The sequence below is a fragment of the Gallinula chloropus genome (genome assembly GCF_964237585.1).
Source record: "Gallinula chloropus genome assembly, chromosome: 11".
Classification (NCBI taxonomy): Eukaryota; Metazoa; Chordata; class Aves; order Gruiformes; family Rallidae; genus Gallinula; species Gallinula chloropus.
Window position 1 is genome coordinate 7,324,001 of NC_140096.1, and position 20,575 is coordinate 7,344,575.

The following is a 20,575-nucleotide window of genomic DNA, read 5'->3' on the forward strand; positions in this document are numbered from 1 at the left end:
TGGGCAGGTATCTGTGTTACATGCAGAGGAGGGACATGAGTAGCAAAGAAGCTGGCCAGTTGGTACAAACAGAACTAGAAATGCTGCTGTCAGCTCAGTAACCCCTTCACTCACATTCAGATAATCACAGTGAACGGTCGTCCCTACTCGCCTCTTCTTCTTTGGAGGAAGCTGCTGTTTAGGAAACTTCAGCACCAGTGATTTCCTGCGAACTTCATCCGCGCTAGGTGAAAACAAAAAAGCATTAATGCTTCCTCCAGCTCTCTGTGAATCAAGACCATTTGTTACTGGCTCTGGTCTCATCTGCTGTAATACCACAAACACAACTGAAATGCTGTAGCAATCATCAATGTCAAAGCCTGTCTCTATTCCAGTGATTAATAAACATATGATCTAAGCAATAAATTGCTTTTTCAGCATCTCTGCTTCTGCCTCTACCTCTCAATCAATTGTTTCCCAAGGACAATTTTTGTTCCTTCTACTTTGATGAGTTCTTCATTATCATTGTGAATGACTGTTTTCTCCAGCTCTTCCTCCTGCTCCTCCGTCATTGCAACAGGATTAGAAGGTGGGGCGTTTGTTTGATAGTAGAGAGGGCAGAACTTATTAGTCCTCATATGGCCAATCGCACCACATGCTCCACATTTCAGCTGCAAAAATAGAAGAAAGATGACAGGTCAGAATTCATACACAGGCTCCTAGTTTAAAGGCAAAGTATAATTAAAATCCTCTAGTCAGACCTTTAATACATCACTAGGACAGAAAACTTCTCCAATACTCAAGGCCTGTTAGCATGCCTTATGTATGGATATGCTTACTTTCAAGTCTGGACGCTCTTTCATTTTCTTGGGCTTCTTTTCTGGGGGGCCTTTGAGTTTCTCTTTCTCTTGGTTCCGTTTTAACCGCCGTAATTGTTCCTGGATCCTGCGTCGCTCCTTCCGCATTTCCTCACGGTGCTGTTCATCAAAGAGCGCAAACTTTCGTCTGGGGGAGAAAAGAAAACCCACAAGGTTTTCATCTGAGTCAGTGATTTACCAGGTACTCTTCTGATAGGTTGGTCACCCCCCAAAATTTATAATATCCTCCCAACAGGCAGCTATTCAATCTGTCTCTCTCCTCAACATGACAGTGCCAGGTTTTTCTGGGCAATTCTACATTTCTTCAGACTGCCAACAGAACGACATTGCCTACAGGTGAAGTTAAAAAAGAAAATTATATAGGTCTTACATGAACTCTTCATCCTTGGTGGTCCGTATTCGGCAGTAGGCATCAATAACAGCGGGTTTCCGAACTGTCTCACACCTCACATACTCTTTCCCATCCTCATCTCTAAAGGTACGGTAGATTTTGAGGCGGCGACCAGTGGCAGAGGAATTAAGGCTGGTTACAGAGGCAGTGTCATCATCTTTGTGGGAGTTTGCTGAGGCTCCTGAAGCTGATGCTACAAAAGAGCGGTTTGCTTGCTTTTAATTTCTTTCACACTGCAGAAACATCACTGCTTAAATACAGCAGATAGTTTTGGCTTAAAAAACTTTCAAGACACAAATTCAGGAAAATCTAAGCACTAGAAGTCTTTCCCTTGGCTCGTTCACGTTCTCTTATCATGACGTGCATCACTCTGAAACAAAAGCTATGGAATTATCCACAAGGATGATAAAACCAGAAGTAACAGCTACAGACAACAAGAACCCACAGGTGCCCAAATGCAACCTGTAAGGTGGCTGCAACACAGCCCTCCCTCTAGATTGCTCACAGTGGGTCTGATCACAGGTATGGAGATCTTGCAGTAACCAAAGGTCAACCATTAACCCCACTATCCAACTAGTGCTACAATCCATGAGCTAGCCTTGTCTCATGGGACCACAGAATCCTCCCAGCACCAGCCATAATTTTGGTTGAGAGGTTTTATTTAAAATTACATTGGATATCTTTTCATAACAGAGCCATTGTCAGCAAATCTTCCACATATCCCCAACTTAAAATTCCAGTAATTATTTAATTAGTGATTTATTCCCAATCTGGGTGTCCAACTTTAAAAATAATGTTGACCCAGCTGCAGCAGAGCTCCACTTTGCTTATACAGGTGCAATAAGTAACAGTGGTCATGAGCACCCTCATACAGACAGAGGTTCACTCACAGCTCCAACACTTTTACCTGCCAATTAGGAATGTGACAACTTCTCTGTTGAAACACGCTTAAAATAAACACATCTCAGAGAGATCCAAATCTGGCAGCTCTCCAGCTACCTCCCAAACACACAGCTACAGCACACAGTGTACCAGACACTGCTGCTCTAAGCCCACCTATTGTGCCCATCTGTTTCACACACATGGTTGGAGGAAACCTTTTTGTGAGCACATCGTGACAAAACCACCCCTCATCCCCCTCCCAAAACCAAAAACAAACAAAAAAAAAAAGGGAAACTTAAGCAGCAAGCAGCAGTAAACATCTAAGGAAATACCAGAGTAAGTTTATAGTTCAAAATAAGCAAAGCTATGGGGCAAAGGAAATACTTGAAATGCATTTTCAGCCAGTAACTGCTCAAGAGAAGGAGGAGAAAGGCACAGATAAGCATGTCTACACATTCTCCCTGTAAGGAATACAGACCCTCCATGAGAGGCCCACTTTGCAGCCTGACACAAAGCTCTGCATCCCTTCTCAGGCACATTCTGGTGGTTGCAATTACTTACACAGCCCCTTTTTGTCTCTCCTGTCCTTTTTACTCCTCTCTTTGTCATTGCCACTGTCTTCTCCCAGAAGCATCCTCTGCAATTCCTTTCGTTCCTGCTCTTCTCTTTCCCGAGAGAGCTGAGAACTAGTTTTCTTGTTCTGTAACATATTCTCAATATTCTTTCCCATCTCCTCAAAGTCACTGTCTTCAGCTGAGCTGCTGTCTGTGTCTGTTGACAGGATCTCAGTGGATTCCAGAACCCTGAAACAGAGGGCACCTCAAAAGTTAGTTCTGTGTACCTCCTTACCCCCTCAAAATCAGCCTATTATCTTCCCAGAAACACAAAGGTAAAGATGATGCAAAGATTTGAAAAGTAATGCTGCAATCATAACAGTAGGTGTAAAATTCCCTTCTCAATCCTCCTGTGATCCTCATGTCCAAAAGATCAATTGTTCCAAGCCAATCAACATGTTGATATCTTTCCCATGAACAGTACTACACACCCTCCCCTCTCTCATGTCTTGGGCAGAAGATGGAATAACACATGAGTTTTTCTGAGTTCTACAGAACAGGACACAGAATTGGTAGCTGCTACCTGAGAGATGGCAAAGTGATGTGGCAGACAGACAGACAGACATGGGGACATAGGAGTGAGGGGAATATGAAGAGAGAGGTGGTGAATGATGGAGCGCTGAACACTTCATGCCATTATACATGACTTCACCTTTCCAAAATGTCTATGGTAACAAGACACTAAGGCTAACCCCTCAGTTTCTATTATCAGCCAAAGTTCTCTTTCTCACTGCTGTGTTTTGTGGTCCCAACCAATTGAATCAACATCTATACCACTACATACCAGTGAGACCCGGGCATAAAAGTCCAGAACTATATAAGGTAGGGATGGGGGGCAGGTCTAAAGCTCTAAAAATCAGACAAGAACTTACTTATTTTGTAAATCAAAGATGCGCTGACACTCTTCTTTGTATCTCTCCTGATGTTCTGCTACAGAAAACCGGGACCCACGTGCAAATTTGCTCATAGGACCTTCCCCTGAACGAGCCTGCTCTGTAGACATCGTACGTACCACATCAATCACTTCCCACCGCGACAGTTTCTTTATCTGGAAAGAGGAAGACAGCCAGAAATGGCTTTACAGACATACAACTGAGGTAACTAACTGTGGATCTCTACTCCTTTCCACACAAGGTGAGAGCAGAAATGTATACACTCCTTCCACCATCAGCTGCTTGATCCATCCCTGGAGAAAACTCTGTAACTCGCTCACCTCCTCCTCAGGCACCCCAAATTTACGCAGAAGCTGTTTGGCATTTTTGAGAGAAAGTCGGCGCAGATCAGCATCTGTCCCAGTCACTGTCTTCTTCACTGGCTGAGGTTCTTTATCATCCTGTTGGAAGGAAGATGCAGCCTATTAACGTCATCACGTAATAGCCCTTCCTAGGCCCATCTTCTGGTATTTCTCTTCCCCATGCCCCATATTTAAGCCATTTCTCCCACCTGACTTTACAGTTACTCTTTTTTGTCCAACCCAACCTTGCAAACTGTACCTTCTGCTGGGTTGGTTTGTTTGGAATCTTCACATAAGAAAATCCTTCACCACAACCAGTAGGATCTGCTACACCAGTCACTTCTAGGAGGCACTTGCCCTTCATAGCAGCAATGAAGGCTCGTGTGGTATTCCATGGAGCTGTGCGCACCTGCCAGCAAGAAGGGAAACATGCTCTCACAATCCTGCCACCACCAAGGAGAATTCTTCCAATCAAGCTGAGAACTTTTCAACTGACTTAACAAGGGTGAGTTCTGCCCCAGTTCTGTCATCCTGCCATGTGGATTTATATACTGGTATAAGTGAATGTGCATCACTTTCACAGTACCTCATCATCAATCTTCATTTGGAAATCTTCTTCATTCTCCTCTTCTGGTGCAAAGAAGGATTTCTCCCCATAACCTGCATCCTTCAGAGAAACATTTAGAAAAAAATTAGAACCTAGTCTTAAAAAGGTTACTGGAGAGAGAGAGAACTAGACATGTATTATGAATCTCCTGTGGCGACCTGGCATGCTGAAGAAGCACATTTCCACAGTTGTTAGCAAGATTCACTGTGACCCACAGTATTACAGTTGCCAAACCACCCAGCATTTTGACAAACTCCATAACTAAAGTATCATATTTCACTTAAAAAATAAATTACCAGTCACAGCCACATACAAGTTACATTCTGCTGTAGAGCTCCAAGTAGGAAATAACCCCTTCTTGGTACTTTGCTACCTCTGAGCACAGCTAACCCAGTATCTATATAAAAGGTGGTAAAAATATAACATCTCCGTCTCTCTAAGAACTTCTCCTCCTTTTAGTGCAGCAGAAAACTTAGCAAACTGTCCAATAGTGAGCAGCCTAATTTACAGCAAAATTAGCTTTAGGCAGAAGGAGTTACCCAGCCTCATCCTTCACAGAGCTACTTGTCAGTAACTTGCCTGCTAGCCTACAAGGGATGCTTACCTTCAGTCGCTGTTCGGCCGCAATCATACTGTAGTAAGCACAGCACTGCTCTGGGGACACCATTGCTCTGATCTCTTCCTCTGTAGGCAATCTGAAATCTGGCTTTAAAACCCACCAATTTGAGTCCATCCCTGAAAAACACACAGATCAAACACTGAGTAGTTTCCTACAAACACTGCATGTCACCATACCCTTAACCGTATTTCTACCCTGCTGCAAGCTGACAAAAGAGCAAGTATGACAAGGCTGTGACACCCAGACCACTAAAGTGACAGGTATTTTCATTCTGCATTCATCTAAATCCACACCCCCTAACACAGCACCTGTCATATCAGCAAACACCAATACGTTCACGCCCATTCAATGTATAAGCTATATTCCAAAAGCATTTAATCCACTTTTCACTTCCTCACCTTAAAACACTTTCCCCTGGGGCTAGCCTGGAAAGCTTTGCGCCACCACCTGCTTACCATTCTGCATACACAAACATCAGAACTCGGGCTCTCAGAGCACTTACAGACTCATGAAGTTGCAAGGAGTGTCTACCAGCACATATTTGCTTGCAAAACCCAACACAGCCATGCACTGACAGAAGGCAATGTGTATGTACTGGTGTTGTATATCGCTACTTTGACTAAATCATTGGCCACACTGTAGTAATTTCTCACCATCTCAGACACTTGAGTCAAAAGAAAGTGTAAGTTTCTAAGAACTGGAACAAAAAACCTCTCAGACTACATTTAATCTCTTCAAATAGATGTTTTCAAAAACATCAGGAGGTTTATCAGGAGGAGGTGCTGCCTCCTCCTGCTCTGTCTGGATAAGAGCAGTGAAGAAGTTGGCTAACTGCCACATCAGGTCTTTGAATACCCGTGCGTTTGAAATCAGCGCAAAGCTTCAGCCGCTTGCGGATGCTGCTCTCCGAGTGCGAGGGAAAGGCCTTCTTGATGTCCTCCATGCGAATCCTCCGGGGGCGGTCTCTGCTCTTCCAGAAAAGGCGGTAAATGAAAACCTACAGAACAAGGCTCATTTGTGACATCCAAAGGAAAACAAATACAACAGACCTGCAAAGACAGTACAGACAAAGCTGCTTCTGCTTCACTCTTTCAGACCTGTTGCTTAAAACCCACTCCTTCTTATAATTTTACTTAGGAAAGTTTTCCAAGCCGTGTGTCTGCTTCAGGTTCAGCCATTCTTGAGAATAAGATGTGGAAAAAAACCCAAATGTACTGGAATTTTGTATTATCACCTTAGAAATGTTTGTGCTTTGCTACAGAATCCTGAACTCCAGGAACACCATGGATCTTCCTGCTCTGCAAATACCTCTCGAGTTATAATTCTGAGTTAAACTAACAGTAAATTACTAGAAATGTTATCCAAGATCTAAAGTTGGGGATATTTATGTGAATGGCCACTTAAGTCCCAAAGCTTTACTGTCTCAGAATTGCTTCATAGGTTGTTGCTGATTTCTCTAGGTCCTAATTCTGTTCTACGTAATAGGACTACAGTAAGATCCCTTACGTGGGTTTTACTAAGATACACTTAATTGTCATCTTATACAGCATAACCACTTGGGAGTTCATTCTAATTTCTTCAGTTTCCTAAACATTTATATACTCCTACAATCTTTTGTTTTGGCTAATAAAAAGCCTCTATCACGTACTTACCAGATAAGATGCAAGCAAATAGAAGCAGCACTCTTCTGTTGATTCAATGACAACTAAAATTGTCTGTATGGTTAACATCCAACTGTTGTACAGCTCTCACTTCACACCACCACCAAAAAAAAACCCCAAAACCAACAAAAAAGGAGACACAGCAGGACAATGAGCTTCTCAAATCAAGGCTGCTGACATGAGGCCTGTGCCTATGCCACAGGCTTTCCCTAGATCCCCCAGAACCCCAAACTGTCTCTTGTCACGTACCTGCAGAAAGTCTCTGATATGGGTGTTTGCTCGTTTAGAATTGGGACCAGGTACTTCATAAAGGGGACACTCCTGACCAACTACAAAAATATCCACTAATTCTCGAACATAATAGCCTTGTCGTGTCCGGATAATCAGGAAATCTGTTTCAGGCATCTTGTGTAAATAGATAGGGGCCCGGAAAAGGTTGTTTTCAAATGCCTAATAAGAGAAACAAATCAAAGTTTGAAAGACATGTTTTGATCTAGTTTTCTGTAACTCAATCTACAAAAAAGAAGAACTTAAAACCCCCAATCAACAGTCATTCCCATGGCACACCATCATGTATATCACAATACATGTAGATGTGGAGTCAGAACATTCCTTGCTTACACAGAATAATCAAGGATGAAGCACAAAACCTGTCTAACAGTATTTCTAATGCCATTACGAAACAAAGCAGCAACTTCCTGCAATTCCTACCAGTCCCACAACAACTTTAAAGCTATACAACAAATATATATGCACACAGACTTTTAAAAAGCAAAGAACTGAATTCTTTTCAGTAAACAAAGAGACTTAAACTGGAAATGAAACTAAATCTTTCCTTTTGGAAGTTGAGTGTTATTTGTGATTCAATAATCACGGCATGAAACATTCTGCCTATTACTCCACATTCAACTTCTCTGGTTTCTTATGGTTGTTCTTCTCACCTGGAGTAACTGGCCTGGATGCAGAGAACCCAGGAACGGAGAAGTGTGGCAGTAAACAGTCTCTCCATATTTGCAGTCTGGAGCTCCTGGATCCTTGCCAGGTTTCTGCAATAGGCGATGAAGGTGCAGTTAGCACTCAGTGCAAGGCAAAAGAAAAATCACAGTCTAACAGCAAAACTTGCATACTCACCCTTTTGTAGTAATTTTTAATCTTTGTTGCCATGCCAACCTGCATCATTAAAGGAGCATTTTCTTCACTGTATTCAGCTAGGATGAGATCTCCATCCTTGCCAGTTAGGTCTTGTGGCGTGCGCATGAAGAACATCTCACCCCCACCAGAAGCCTGACGCTCCTGCTCTCTCATCTGTGCCAGTGAAAAGCCAGCGTCAGGAAACCAGCACATCAAACATCTGCTGTGCAAATGGAATGTGTTCTTGTGTGACCTAATCTAGGTGATCCTTCTCTGGCAGGGGGTTGGACTAGATGATGTTTCAAGGTCCCTTCCAATTCCTAACGTTCTGTGATTCTGTGAACCACAGCTGACATCAGATACATAGAAAAGTAACTGTACCTTGGCTTTCTTCTTTATGTGCTTCAGCAGAGGCTGCACAGCATGGGGCCCTGGCTGGGACAAGGCACCAAAAGAGTATTTCTTCAGGGGAGGCCGATGAAATTGTCGGAGCTTCATAGGACCCATATGGGTGGGAAAGAACGGCTGGCGAAGCTCCACTGCTGGGATAGAGTGCTGACACAGGAACAAAATGTGGGTTAAGAATGACACATACCACCTGAAAACCAAGAGCATCCTCCTATCCTGCTAACTCTCATATAACAGAACCTAGTAACGTTGTTAGGTCTGCTAGCAGTAATACCAGTGCACTGAAATTCACTTGTTATCACACATGTTGATTTGGACATGTACAGAGTCTACTTTAATTTTACTATTTTGAACGGTACCCAATGAGCTGATTTTTGTTTTTACTACTTAGGAGCATGGAAAACCATTATCCCTCTCAGTGGCAGAGAAGAGCATTTGGAATTACAAATATTTTTCCCATTACAGAAGCAGCTGGAATCAGATGAGTTTTCAGAAGGTCACTGAATGCCACAATAAAGGAGAAAAAAAATTATCCTCTTCACCTATGGCTAGTGAGTAGTAGTACAGATTCATCATCATCTAAATTATTTTGACAATATGCAGGTTAAAACACAAACACTAGTAGCAGAAGAGCCCCACCTCTTGACTACCTGCACCACTTTCCCTCACCCACTACTGCTCCAAAAAGAGTACTACAGAATGAGATACCAAACGAAAACACGGCAAATGTGATACAGCAAGAGCTAGAACATAAAGCTCAGTTTCATAGAGCCATCAAGAAAAGTTAGTTCAAAGGCCTTTCTACTCTTTTTAATTAAACAACATTAAAAATCTATCTCATGAAAACTTAACTGACTAATCTAAATTCTATTTTTCTGTAAATCCTAATTCATACTCTTGAGCTAGAATCTCCTACCAAGACACTCTTATCTCTCTGTAGCCAAACACTACTGTGACTACCTGAATGATGTTGCCTCCGAAGGTTCCTCGAAGTCCCTGCTGTTTGGGGTAGTAAAACTCATCATTGGAGAGGTTCCAGGGATCCTTCACCTCTGGTTGAGACATGTTCTAATTCAATTTTAAACACAGAGAGTTGTCAAAAATCCCACAATCTTCTTCCATGTCATTCCCAACCTGCAAGGTGCTAAAGCTTATGCTGACCTGCTGAGGTTCTTCCTTGATGACTCCTGTTTTACCCAACAGGATTCGACTCTTCTTTAGAGAAGATTCTTTCTTGTTCTCCTTGGATGGAGAGTTCAAAGTCATTTCTTCCTTTTCATCAGGAATTTCTAAAAACACAAGCAATCACAGCATAGGGCAGTTGTCTTAAGGTTCCTTCTTCAGCACCACAGCCTCCTCCTGAACTGCAGCTCAGTGCAGACATTTTAGCCTTCTAATTCAGTTTCTGCAGTGACCCTCTTCTTTTCCTCCACACAGGTTAGTATGAAACAAGTCCAGCAAACACAGAAAAGCTCTGTGCTTAAACACCTACCTTACCTTCCTCAGCAGTAGATTGGAGCTTAGGAGGGAAGGTGTTTGTGGGGACTGCTTGAGGTACCACTGCTCAACACAAGATACACTAATAATCTAATTGATCAAAGTACAAGAAATAGCATCTGTTCTGCCAAAGCTGTTCCAGAGAGTTGACAGGCAAGGCAACAGGAGAGCCAATACCCTTTCACAACTACATTCATTAATAATCCTTTTCTTCCCCACACACATACAACACAAAAGCAAGTCTGAATCCAAAGATAATATGGACACAAACACAAAAGGAATTCCTGAAAAAATCCAGGAGACTGGTATGAATTTTGGGATTACAATTTGTGAAGCATGGATTCTACGAGTAGGATTTTCATGTGCCTGGTGACATGGGCTTGGTAAGCACTTTATCAACTCCATGCACAGATCTCAGGTCACTCTGTCTCAGACAAGAAGGGGTTTGCCTTTGTCGCTGTCTCTACAGACATCTGCAAGCTTGTGTGGTGCTTCAGACTGGAAAGAAAATCGTGCAAGTCTGTTTGTCCTTACTTTAACCAAGCTCAAATTAAGAGCAATTTTCAAGGTTGTGGGCTAATACCAAAACAGCCCAATAATACATACAGAAATTCTTAGACCTGACCTGCTTTCCTGCAGAAGGAAACACGATGCAGGCCCTACAGAAGTATAGCAAGATAGGTCTATCCTTAAATTACATATGGCTGCTTGAAGATCATCACCACATGGATTAAAAGACTTCTGAGCATCAGAAGTGGAATGGTGGTTTTAGTGGTTCAAATAAGACAAAAATCTCTCCAGCTTGTAGCAGTATAAGCAAGGATTACATTCAAACCTTACACCAAGAGTAAGAGGAAGTCTGTAGCAGCAACAAAAACGCTGATGGATATTATGCAGAGTCATTGCTTCCATGTGCCGTTACTGCAGCCTGAAAGAGGACTAAGGACTAAGCTTCTTCAGGCTTTGAATACAAGTCATGCTGAGAACGGCATGGGCTAGTTTGTGGTTTACTTCTCTGCCTTCCCTCTTCAAACAAATATGCATGCAAGTGAAATTAAGACAGTTGCTTCTAAAACACACCGAGAGTCAGATTAATTATGTCAAATTTGAGTTCCAGGGCATTCATTTTTACTTTCATATTACTGCTTTTAAATGAGGAGCTGAAAGCATATATATACTCCACACCATTAGAGTTATGAGTACTGACACCTTCTAATTAGGCCTTTGATCTCTTGCAAATTATATTCAAAAGCCAGAAGAAAGACTGTAAGTATTGCCTCAGCCCATTTATTTCCATTTCAGTGTGACTAGAAATCCTTGCTTCCATTTCCACTTGCCTTTTCCCATCTGAGTCACATTTCAAACATACCTAGAATTATGTTTTCATCATTTGGATCAAGTGTTAAGACAGGGGGATCCAAGTAGGTGTCCATTGCCTGGTCATCCCAGATGATATTGTCTTCCCATCGGCCATACACTAACTCTTCATTATCAATTGGGAAAATAGAGTACCAAGGTTTGTCTTCATCCAGGGAAACTGCAACAATCATATGGTGGAATTGTTAAGGAGCTTTACACACTACTCTTGGCAGAACACTATGTCAGAGCTCATCCCCACACCTTATTCACTCAACCTTCTCCATCTTTCAGGGCTCTCTGAGGCAGGACTCCTCAGATTTTGCTCCACGAACACAGAGAACGTCCAAGAATGAAACAGGGCCTCTAACAGGTTTTAGGGCAAGAATGTATCTCTCTCATCAACACCTTGTTGCCAAAAAGAGGACCCTGCTATTACATGTAACACAAGCCTATAGAGAAACAGTGTCACATGCAGCTGTTCACAGGCAAAAGACTGACACCCTGGTTACCTTGCTGCTCAGGGGCCTGCTTTTCCTTGCCCTTTGCTATACCAAGGACTCCAGCCACGTTTGGTTTCTGTGCCAGTGGAAGTGGGGGGTTGAGCAGAGAGCCGCTGCGGTTCAGGCCTAGAGAAGAAACCAGAAGTATGGTTAGCTGCAGCAGGGAGGTTAGGAGGCACCACCTTGCCTTAAATCAGAACTCAGGGGTTGCAGGGAGCGACTTCCAGCCTGAACCAGGACGAACCTACTGCTCATGTGGCAGAAAGTGTCACGTGTCATTAGTAGGGGTAAGACACAGCTTACTGCTGGTGTCTGCAGCCTTTCCAAAGTTACATCCAGCTCGCTCTGCCCATGCTGCACAACAAGGCAGAAGGTGCCTTTCTATACAGACCCTGTAAAAGTGAGGGGCCTTAAGCAGACAGTTGCCACTGACGAAACAGCTGATCTGGCCTCCAGGACCTTCCTGTCTTATGTCAAACTTTACTAGAAAAAAGGGTGACCAAGCAGACATCAAGGAATTGTTCTGAGGAGGCAGCTTCTCCCAGTGCAGCCTAACTCACTAAGCTCTCATGTCACTTAAGTTAATGTGTCTGGTAGGCATAAGACCTCACACATGTGAACAGACCAACCACACTGAACATGCTAGTGTAGATTTTGATGGCCCTAGAACACAGCAAGCCCAGGAGTGAATAGCTCAGCCACAACTGAGATGAAATGAAAAATGCTCTATAAATCTATCACCCATTCACCTACCCAAGTCCTCATACTCAGAGGTGAACAGTAGAGGACTAACACTAGTACTCCATAAAGATCTGACACTGCCATTAATGTTTCTGTGTAGAAACATGGTAAGATAAAACAAATGGTTAATAAACATTTAATCTACACAAGCAATTTGAATTTAAAATGCTGCTGTGTCTAAAAGAAGTCTCAGGCTTGTAAGAACTGTTACTTCCTACCTAGATGAAATAGAAACCAATATTACTTCAGAAGAAACTCCAGAAGACTTTTTCACAATTCTTCCAAATAAAAATTAGAAAGAAAATTCCACTGGCCCATAAGCAGCAGCCATCCTAAGTGTAAAACTGCATGACAGTAATGTCATCTAGCATCTGGTATTTCCCAGGGGGAGAAGAAAGCCAGAGTTGTTGTTTTCTTTAACAGAAGGGACATGCAAAACCAGTTTTTGGGAAGAAAGTGTGTCAGGATTTGGAGTGGAGCTGTGATTTTAAAAAAAAACATTCCCTGATGGGAAGAATCGTGCTCTGTATTTGAGACGAAAGCATGCGATGAGTCAGTTCATCTACAGCAAGTACACCTGATATCAGAGCATTGATTACCTTGCTGGGCATTGTAGGCAGTGGCATTTCTAGTCATGCTGGATGGCAGCCAACCTGCCAAACTTGCCCGCTGTGTCTTAGTCCCTTTGTGCTTGACATCTTCTCCATTCCAGATAACATCGTCCTCCCATTGGAGCTGTGTCACCATGAGGAAGTGCTCATCAGCTAGCAGATCATCCTTCTCATCTGTCAACCCTGCTCCCTGGAAGAAAAGAATAGCTGCTCAAAGACCTGCATTGACTGTGTACTTTCAAACTCGAGGAAAATAAAGCAGGTCATTTTGCACAGTGCACAGCCATCCACTGGCCCATTGCCACACACATCTCCACACCTTCTCCCACAGTTCCCCTCTCACCCCCTCGTCTGTGTGTCCTTTAACTTCCTGTTCTTTCTTCTCTTTCAGCTTGAAACCATAATCAAATCCACTGCCATCTTCAGGGATGCCCAGCATATCATACCAGAGCTGTGCTGGGCCATAGCGCCATTCTGCCACTTTTGGCTTTGTATCTGTCACCTTGTCTATGTCACCAGTTGACTGAGAAAATTTCGATTCCACAGGTGCCATCATGGTAATCTGAAGCACAGCAAAGGAAGGAGTGGTTATACTTACGGTCTGAGTGGCAGTAAGAGGTTTCTTCCTTCCAAGTCACCCAGCTGATTCTCAGAGGAGACAAGTACTTCTAAGGAGTGCTTTTCCATACTTACTAGCTGCCTTAAGAATGCTCTGCAATTAGACTTCCAAGAATAAAGAGATTTCTTCTTGATACAAAGAGGGTAAGATCTCCTATTGATCCTCTATCACGGGTGCAGCCTTCTCAGTAAGAAGCAATCACCTGAAGTCACTGACTAGTATCTGGAGAAACACTTCTGCACAGCTGGAATATAAGCCTACCTCATCCTCCAGTTTTATTTTGGAGGAAAAGCTCCTTAAAATCACTGTCCAATCCACTACTACCCCACGTGCTAGCTGGTGACCCTCTCTACGTCTCAGATATCCCACCTCATCATCTGAAAGGCACTGCTCAGGAGGGGGAGGAGCAGCAAACTCATATTCCCAAGGAGATTTTCCTTCCATTCCATTCTCAACTACAACTTCACCCTCCTGTATCTGCACTTCTTGTGCCAGCTCCCGATGTTTCTTCTTGCGCTTCCTTCGGGCGCTGCGCCACACTGATGGAACGTTCTTCCCAGGGCCAAAGAGACGCAGGAAACGCAGCACCTACAACAGGAAAAGAATAAACAGGGTCAGAGAAAAAAAGCCAAACAAAACACCACTGTGGAATGTTCCTCTGTCTGTCCCTCACTTGAAAAGCAGTAATGAAAGGCAGCACTCTGAAATTCAGAAGCTTGACCTGTAACTACAATCTCACCCTCTGACACAATCAACAATCTCTTGGTTATACCTGGGAAAAAAGTTTCTGATCTGTCTGATGGATCCTTCCCTTTCAAAGTGATTTATTCTTAATGTTTGATTTTTGTTAATTTATTCTTAATGTTATTCTTAATGCCACAAACCAACTCAACTGATAGAGGAAAGACTGCCCATACGTATCAGGCACACAGTAAGACCCAACCTGGAAATAACTGTTTTCGTTTTGAACAATCCACAACCTTCACAAAGACACACAGAGACTGAAGAAGAGTTGAATAAGATTATTAGCAAAAGAGAGAAGCTAGGAGACAGTTATAGAAAGCAGAGATTTCTTAAGCAACCAGCCACATCTTCTGGACTACAGTATTTGTTTTAATTTTCATTGTAACTCAGCTCCCCCACTGCATACCTCCAACACTTGCACTAATGACAACGACAAACCTTCTCTTCTGTTTCTTCTACAATTGCTGTTTTTAAGTGCTGATAACTGTTTCTTTAGAGCACTGTTGTGATGAGGGAAAGCATTATTCCCAAATTAACGAAGAGATTTAGGAAACAGGAATTAGTTTCGAAGATTTGCAAAGAGACATCCTATTGATGTTTCCTGTTAATCTGTCGTGCTGATCCCCAAAAGAATTAATGTTTATTCCACCACTCTGTCCATCTCTACCCACATCCACATTACCCTTCTGAAAACTCCCCCAGATTACTTCTGAATCCTTCAGCCAGCTCAAATGACCTTTCTCTAAGGTCCCAGTTAGCTAAGCTGCTGACAGTTTAATGAAACAAAGACTGCTTCTCCACATGCTATTTTAAGTGGTTTCATCAAGAAAAACAGTGCTAGTGCTCATCCCCAGACATCAACCAATTCTCACAGCCAAACCTTCAAGCTCTGCCAGCTCCATTGCTCGTGAATGACCTCAACATGAACCAGCAGCATGTGCTGGCAGCCCAGAAACCCAACCGTGTCCCAGGCTGCATCAAGAACAGCGTGGCCAGCAGGTCGAGGGAGGTGATTCTGCACCTCTACTCTGCTCCAGTGAGACCCCACCTGGAGTACCACATCCAGCTCTGGGGTCCCCAGTACAGGAAAGATGTGGAGCTGTTGGAGCAAGTCCTGAGGAGGCCACGAGGACGATCAGGGTGCTGGAACACCTCTCCTATGAAGACAGGCTGCGAGAGTTGGCTTGTTCAGTCTGGAGAAGAGAAGGCTCTAGGGGTGACCTAATTGCAGCGTACCGATACTTAGAGGGGTCCTACAGGAAAGTGGGAGAGGGACTGTTCACCAGGGAGTGCAGTGACAGAAGGGGGAATGGCTTCAAGCTGAAAGAGGACAGGTTTAGTGAGCCGTTAGGAAGAAATTCTTTACTAAGAGGGTGGTGAGGCATTGGAACAGGTTGCCCAGCTCCTTACACAAAGCCTATGATGGAGGCACCACATAAAACCAAGTTATCCTGTCTCACAACCAACTGTTAGGCAACGACAAGCTCATCTTTACTCTCCTTCACCTCCTGCATTTCATCTTCCCTTGACAGATTTTGAAAATAGTTATTGAAAAATACTGACTGCATTTGCTATTTGGGAGCATTTAGGAAAGTCTCATAAATAATTTGGGGGGGTTGTTTGAGCAAAAAAATGACCATTCTTTCAACCAAATTGTTACTGAGCTAATTTCTGATCCATACTTGGAGCAGTTCTGAGGGAGGATTAAGGAAAGGATACAGACAACAAATTGTTACAGGAAGAGCACACCAAGTTCAGGACAGCATGAAAGGAGGAGCAAATATTTGCCAGAAAAGCCATCAAGCAGAGAGATTAGCATTATGTTTTTTTAATCATCTGGCAAAAGTATTCTCTACCACCTCAGCAAAACAATTTTCACAAGCCAACAGGGCTGTGCAATGGTCTTCCAGAACAGTAAAACATTCTTTCACCCCATGATGCATAGGATGCTTTTTCAGAGGCTCCTGCAAACGGCAGGAAAAGTGTTACGTGTTAAGCAGTCTGGCAACAGCAGCACACAGAAAGAAAGCATTGAGGAGAACATGTATGTGATACTACATACCCTTAACACTATACAATTCATAGTTAAAAAGCTTACATGACAGTTTGTGTCACTCCCACAAATCTCTTACTATACCTTGCCTGGTCGAAACTCCGGGAAGAGCTCTGTAACACTTGGCAACTGTTTGGTAGCATCTCGCTGCATGATTCCTGCAAGAGGAAGTGTGAGTTTGCCTTCCTTGGATTCTGCCTGCCTGGCTTCGTGAGGTCCCATCTCTGACTCAGAATCAGAGCTGCTGCTGAAATCCACCTTGTCGGAGGCAGCAGAGGAAGGAGCAATGATGGAGGGCAAAATGATACCGTCTCCATCTTCAGATACTACAATAGAACAAGCACCTTATAAACAAACATGTTTCCTCCCTGTCCCCTAGTACAACCCCAAAATGCCATATCTACTGTTTATACCAAGTTATGCAAAAATTAAGCTTCTGCAGACGTTATGAGTACCATTCTGGTTTAACCTTTCATTTTATCCTAAGTGATCCAAGGTGAATTTCTCAGCCACAACTGATAGGATGAGATAAAAAAACAAAAAGCAGTTTCATTGTCAGTAACAGTGATTTAACAATCCCTGAAAATAACATATTCCACCCTACATTCCAGGCAATCCTGAAACATTGCACACCAGGACAAAGACCCACCTTTAAATGCTCTCTGCAGACTGAACTTTGTTGACACGTGGTGCTTGCCGCAGGAACAAAGTGCTACACAGCAGTGTCTGCTTCCTTCAGACATTCATATTGCCAGAGAGAAGAAAATCCTCACTCACCAGCAGCAGCTGCATCCTTTTCATCTTCTTTCTTTCCAGGCACTGGAGGTGGTGGTGGCGGCGGCATCAACTTGGAATCAATATCTTCACAGTCAGCATCATAATCATCCTCATCTTCATCTAACCAGTCAGGAGATAAGACTACACATTAAGCAGACAATAAAAGGGAACCAGGCACCTTTCCCTTTTATACTATCTCATACCTGTCCCAACTGGATGAGAAGACCAAGTCTTCTCATTAGTAAGGAGACCGTTCTCATTTTGTAACTAGTTCAGCTTCCTGCACAAACTGTTTTGCAAGACTGAAATTTTAAAAAGAGTGGGAAGGAGGGAAAAAGGCAAGCTGACAGATGACTGAAGCACTTGTAAAAAAATAACCCCAACAATTCTGCTATCACCTCCCCTTCTTCACACTCTGTAGAGCAAATAAAGCTGATAAAGTAGTAAGAAAAACATGGTTTAAAAGCCCAAATCAACTTTACACTCCGCTAACTGCAGTAAGTCAACAGAAAGATTAAGAGTAAGGCAGCTTTAAGGAATACACAAAGATTGAGCTCTTGCACCACCAGCTACTACAAGGGAAAAGCTGCGTGTTTTGAAAATCTGTTCTAGCTCAGAGATCCTGGGGACCAAGAAAAAAACCAGACCGCCTTCTGCAGACAGTCACCTCAGAAAAGGAATTCAAGGACAAAACAGGAGAGAGATACTAAGATTGGAATGACTCTCTGAAGGATCAGGACTGTATCTCTATCTTTGAGTACCCCCGAGAAGCAGCTGGTCTCCTGCAGAACCCTCGTCCTAGGAACAAAGGTTAAAGAAATATGATCAAGTATTGAGTGTTTCTCTGCAGGGGATCGATCCCAGGGCAAAGAAGGATCCCATTTATTCTGCGTATTGTTTAACTCTAATGAGGAACTGATTCCTTAAAAAAATGAAGATACGGAGCAGGGGCTTCACCCAGCAAACACAGGTTTTAACACATAAAGCGCAGTTTTTAACACAAAAGCTTATATTGGGTTCTTCAGGCAAGGAATGGAAAGGCACAATGTCACCCATATAAGAGACTCTCAAGCACCACTGGCCCAAAATACCTTCTGCAGGTTGAGGTAAGCCCATTTACCTGGTCTTTGAACTGGCTGCAGGCTGCCCATCACCTGCTTATACCTACGGCTCTCATCTTCTGCCACTTCATTAATATCTGAATAATCAACAGCATCTTCTGTGCTCTTAACCCAGCCTAGGAAGGAAAGAAACCTCGTCACACAAAACCTTATCCTCATACAGATGACTGACTTCAGACCTCACTACTCACAAGTCCTTTCCTAGGGAACATTTTCATTAAAGAAACAAAAATACCCAGTTGACATCTCCCACCTGAGCGTTTTTCCCCTCAGTCCAACCAGAAGCTCCGTGAGTTCCGAATCTCCACTAAGGATTGGCAAGCAACCCGCTTCAGCACTAGAAACACCTCCCGCTTCCTCAGTGAAGCCATTCAACGAGCTCCGGCCAGGACAAGGCCTCTGACGAGGTGACACCGCGACGTCCCCCGAGCCCTAGGTGATCCGGGTGCGTTTCTTCCTCGGAGCTCTGGCCCTGCAGCCCCTCTGCCCCACGGCAGGCATGCCGGCGCCTCACCTTCCTCATCCAGGTGGGCTCCATCGGCCTCCGCGCTGTCCTCCTCGCTGGCGGTGATCTCGGTGATCAGGTTGCCCAGCCCCAGCACACCCAAACCGGCCAGGTGCTTCTTGGATTCCTGGAGAGACCAGACCCGCGTCCCTGCTGGGCGGCTCCGCCAGCCCGGAGCCCCCTCACCGCCCGCTCGGTCCCGTCCCGGCGCCTGCCCTACCGGCACTGCCCCGGAGCCTGCCCCTCACATGAGTCCTCCCCAAGCCGGCCCGGCGCCGCTGGAACCCCGGCTCCTCTCCCGTCCCTCAACGCGCACCGCCGGCCAGACCGGGACGGGCCGGAGCAAAGCGGCGCCTCCCGGAGCAGCGCGGCCCTACCGACCTTGTCGAGGACGCTGTCCCCTTCCAGCTGCCCCGCTTCATTGATGTTGCCGAAGAGGAAGCCGGCCAACGAGAAGGGCTCGGCGCGGCCATCCGCCTCCTCCTCGCTGTCCGAGTCTGACATCGCGGCGGCGGCGGCGGCGCAGCCCCGGAACCGGAACCCGGCCGCGACCGGAGGCAGCCGCGGCCTCCGCCCCGCCCCGGGCCGGCACCCAACGCCCCGCCCCGCCCCCCCCCCCCCCCGGGCGCCCAAGGAAGCGCGAAGGCTCCGGCGTTCACCGAAAAAAACCGTTTATTGCATTGAAGAGAAGGGCTCCGGCTTTCCACAGGAAAGAACAACGCGTTACAAACAGCGGGGGAGTTAATACCAGAGACGGAGAGACAGGAAAAGGTTTATTACAACTTAAATCCGCATAATTTAAAAAAAAAAAACAAACCAACAACTTTAAAACTGTTAGCTGTAATACAAATTCTTTTATAGTATAAAATCAAGTCGCCAGTGTATTTATCAGTACCACGCTCGAGTCTTGGGCTCCCATTGCCGGCGGGTGCGCCCTGCAGCCCCCCCAGATCCATCCCTCCGGGGGTCAGCAGCACCGAGGTTCCTACAGAGGAAGGTTTAGCGCTCAGAGACAAAGCACGGGGAGGCTCTTCTAGTTTAAATTTCATAGAAATAGCTACATCTGTAAACTGGAGAAAGCACTTAGACATCTACGCGTGCCGGGTAGCATCCTTTGGACACAGGATTCCCGAACTGCTCGGCTCCCTGTGGATGGCTTCAGCTGGATTTTTTCTTTAAAAAAAATAATGTATCAGCAAACAACAAAACACTGAAGTATTCCAGAAAGCAATCGCTAATTGAAAGATTAAAATTGGTCTCTTCATAGAGAGTCTGTTCTGTGAATTAAGACATAGTGTGTTTCTATGCGGTAACGAACTGAGGAATCTGGAACAGCCTGGGAAACCTGCACAGCTTGGCCGCTTTCCTCATCTCCCCAATCCAGACAACAATCCAACCACGGGACTGTGTGAAGCCTGTATCTGTTACCTGCCCACAGAAGGCAAACAAACAACCTGTGGGAGGAGCGAAATGGATTGTAGACCGAAGCGTGACACTACGTACAATAAAACGCACCACAGATTGCGGGGTGGGGGGAGGAAGGGAAGATCACAAACTGAGAATGCCCATTGAATGGAAAAGCTCACTGGATCCATGTGGTCCTGAAGCTCATTCTCATGAAAAGCAGAGACTGGAGGAAACCAG

The 20,575-nt window shown here is 44.5% G+C and overlaps 1 protein-coding gene across 1 annotated transcript in view; it reads right to left on the reverse strand.

The window, feature by feature from the left end:
• TAF1 (TATA-box binding protein associated factor 1) overlaps positions 1-19,449 on the reverse strand; it is a 29,404-nt gene extending 9,955 nt beyond the window's left edge. The window contains exons 1-27 of the mRNA XM_084269058.1: positions 19,313-19,449; positions 18,941-19,058; positions 18,426-18,542; positions 17,306-17,425; positions 16,613-16,686; positions 14,101-14,319; positions 13,456-13,674; positions 13,101-13,302; positions 11,770-11,886; positions 11,271-11,438; positions 9,566-9,693; positions 9,365-9,472; positions 8,378-8,551; positions 7,997-8,170; positions 7,807-7,911; positions 7,115-7,315; positions 6,060-6,201; positions 5,190-5,320; positions 4,565-4,645; positions 4,238-4,387; positions 3,958-4,077; positions 3,617-3,792; positions 2,692-2,933; positions 1,228-1,441; positions 819-984; positions 439-650; positions 115-223 (exon numbers count right to left, since the gene is read on the reverse strand). Of these exons, the coding sequence (XP_084125184.1) occupies positions 115-223; positions 439-650; positions 819-984; positions 1,228-1,441; positions 2,692-2,933; positions 3,617-3,792; positions 3,958-4,077; positions 4,238-4,387; positions 4,565-4,645; positions 5,190-5,320; positions 6,060-6,201; positions 7,115-7,315; positions 7,807-7,911; positions 7,997-8,170; positions 8,378-8,551; positions 9,365-9,472; positions 9,566-9,693; positions 11,271-11,438; positions 11,770-11,886; positions 13,101-13,302; positions 13,456-13,674; positions 14,101-14,319; positions 16,613-16,686; positions 17,306-17,425; positions 18,426-18,542; positions 18,941-19,058; positions 19,313-19,435 (4,110 nt within the window). The 5' untranslated portion in view covers positions 19,436-19,449. The remainder of the gene's footprint in view (positions 1-114; positions 224-438; positions 651-818; positions 985-1,227; positions 1,442-2,691; positions 2,934-3,616; positions 3,793-3,957; positions 4,078-4,237; positions 4,388-4,564; positions 4,646-5,189; positions 5,321-6,059; positions 6,202-7,114; positions 7,316-7,806; positions 7,912-7,996; positions 8,171-8,377; positions 8,552-9,364; positions 9,473-9,565; positions 9,694-11,270; positions 11,439-11,769; positions 11,887-13,100; positions 13,303-13,455; positions 13,675-14,100; positions 14,320-16,612; positions 16,687-17,305; positions 17,426-18,425; positions 18,543-18,940; positions 19,059-19,312) is intronic.
• Positions 19,450-20,575: the final 1,126 nt, after the last annotated feature.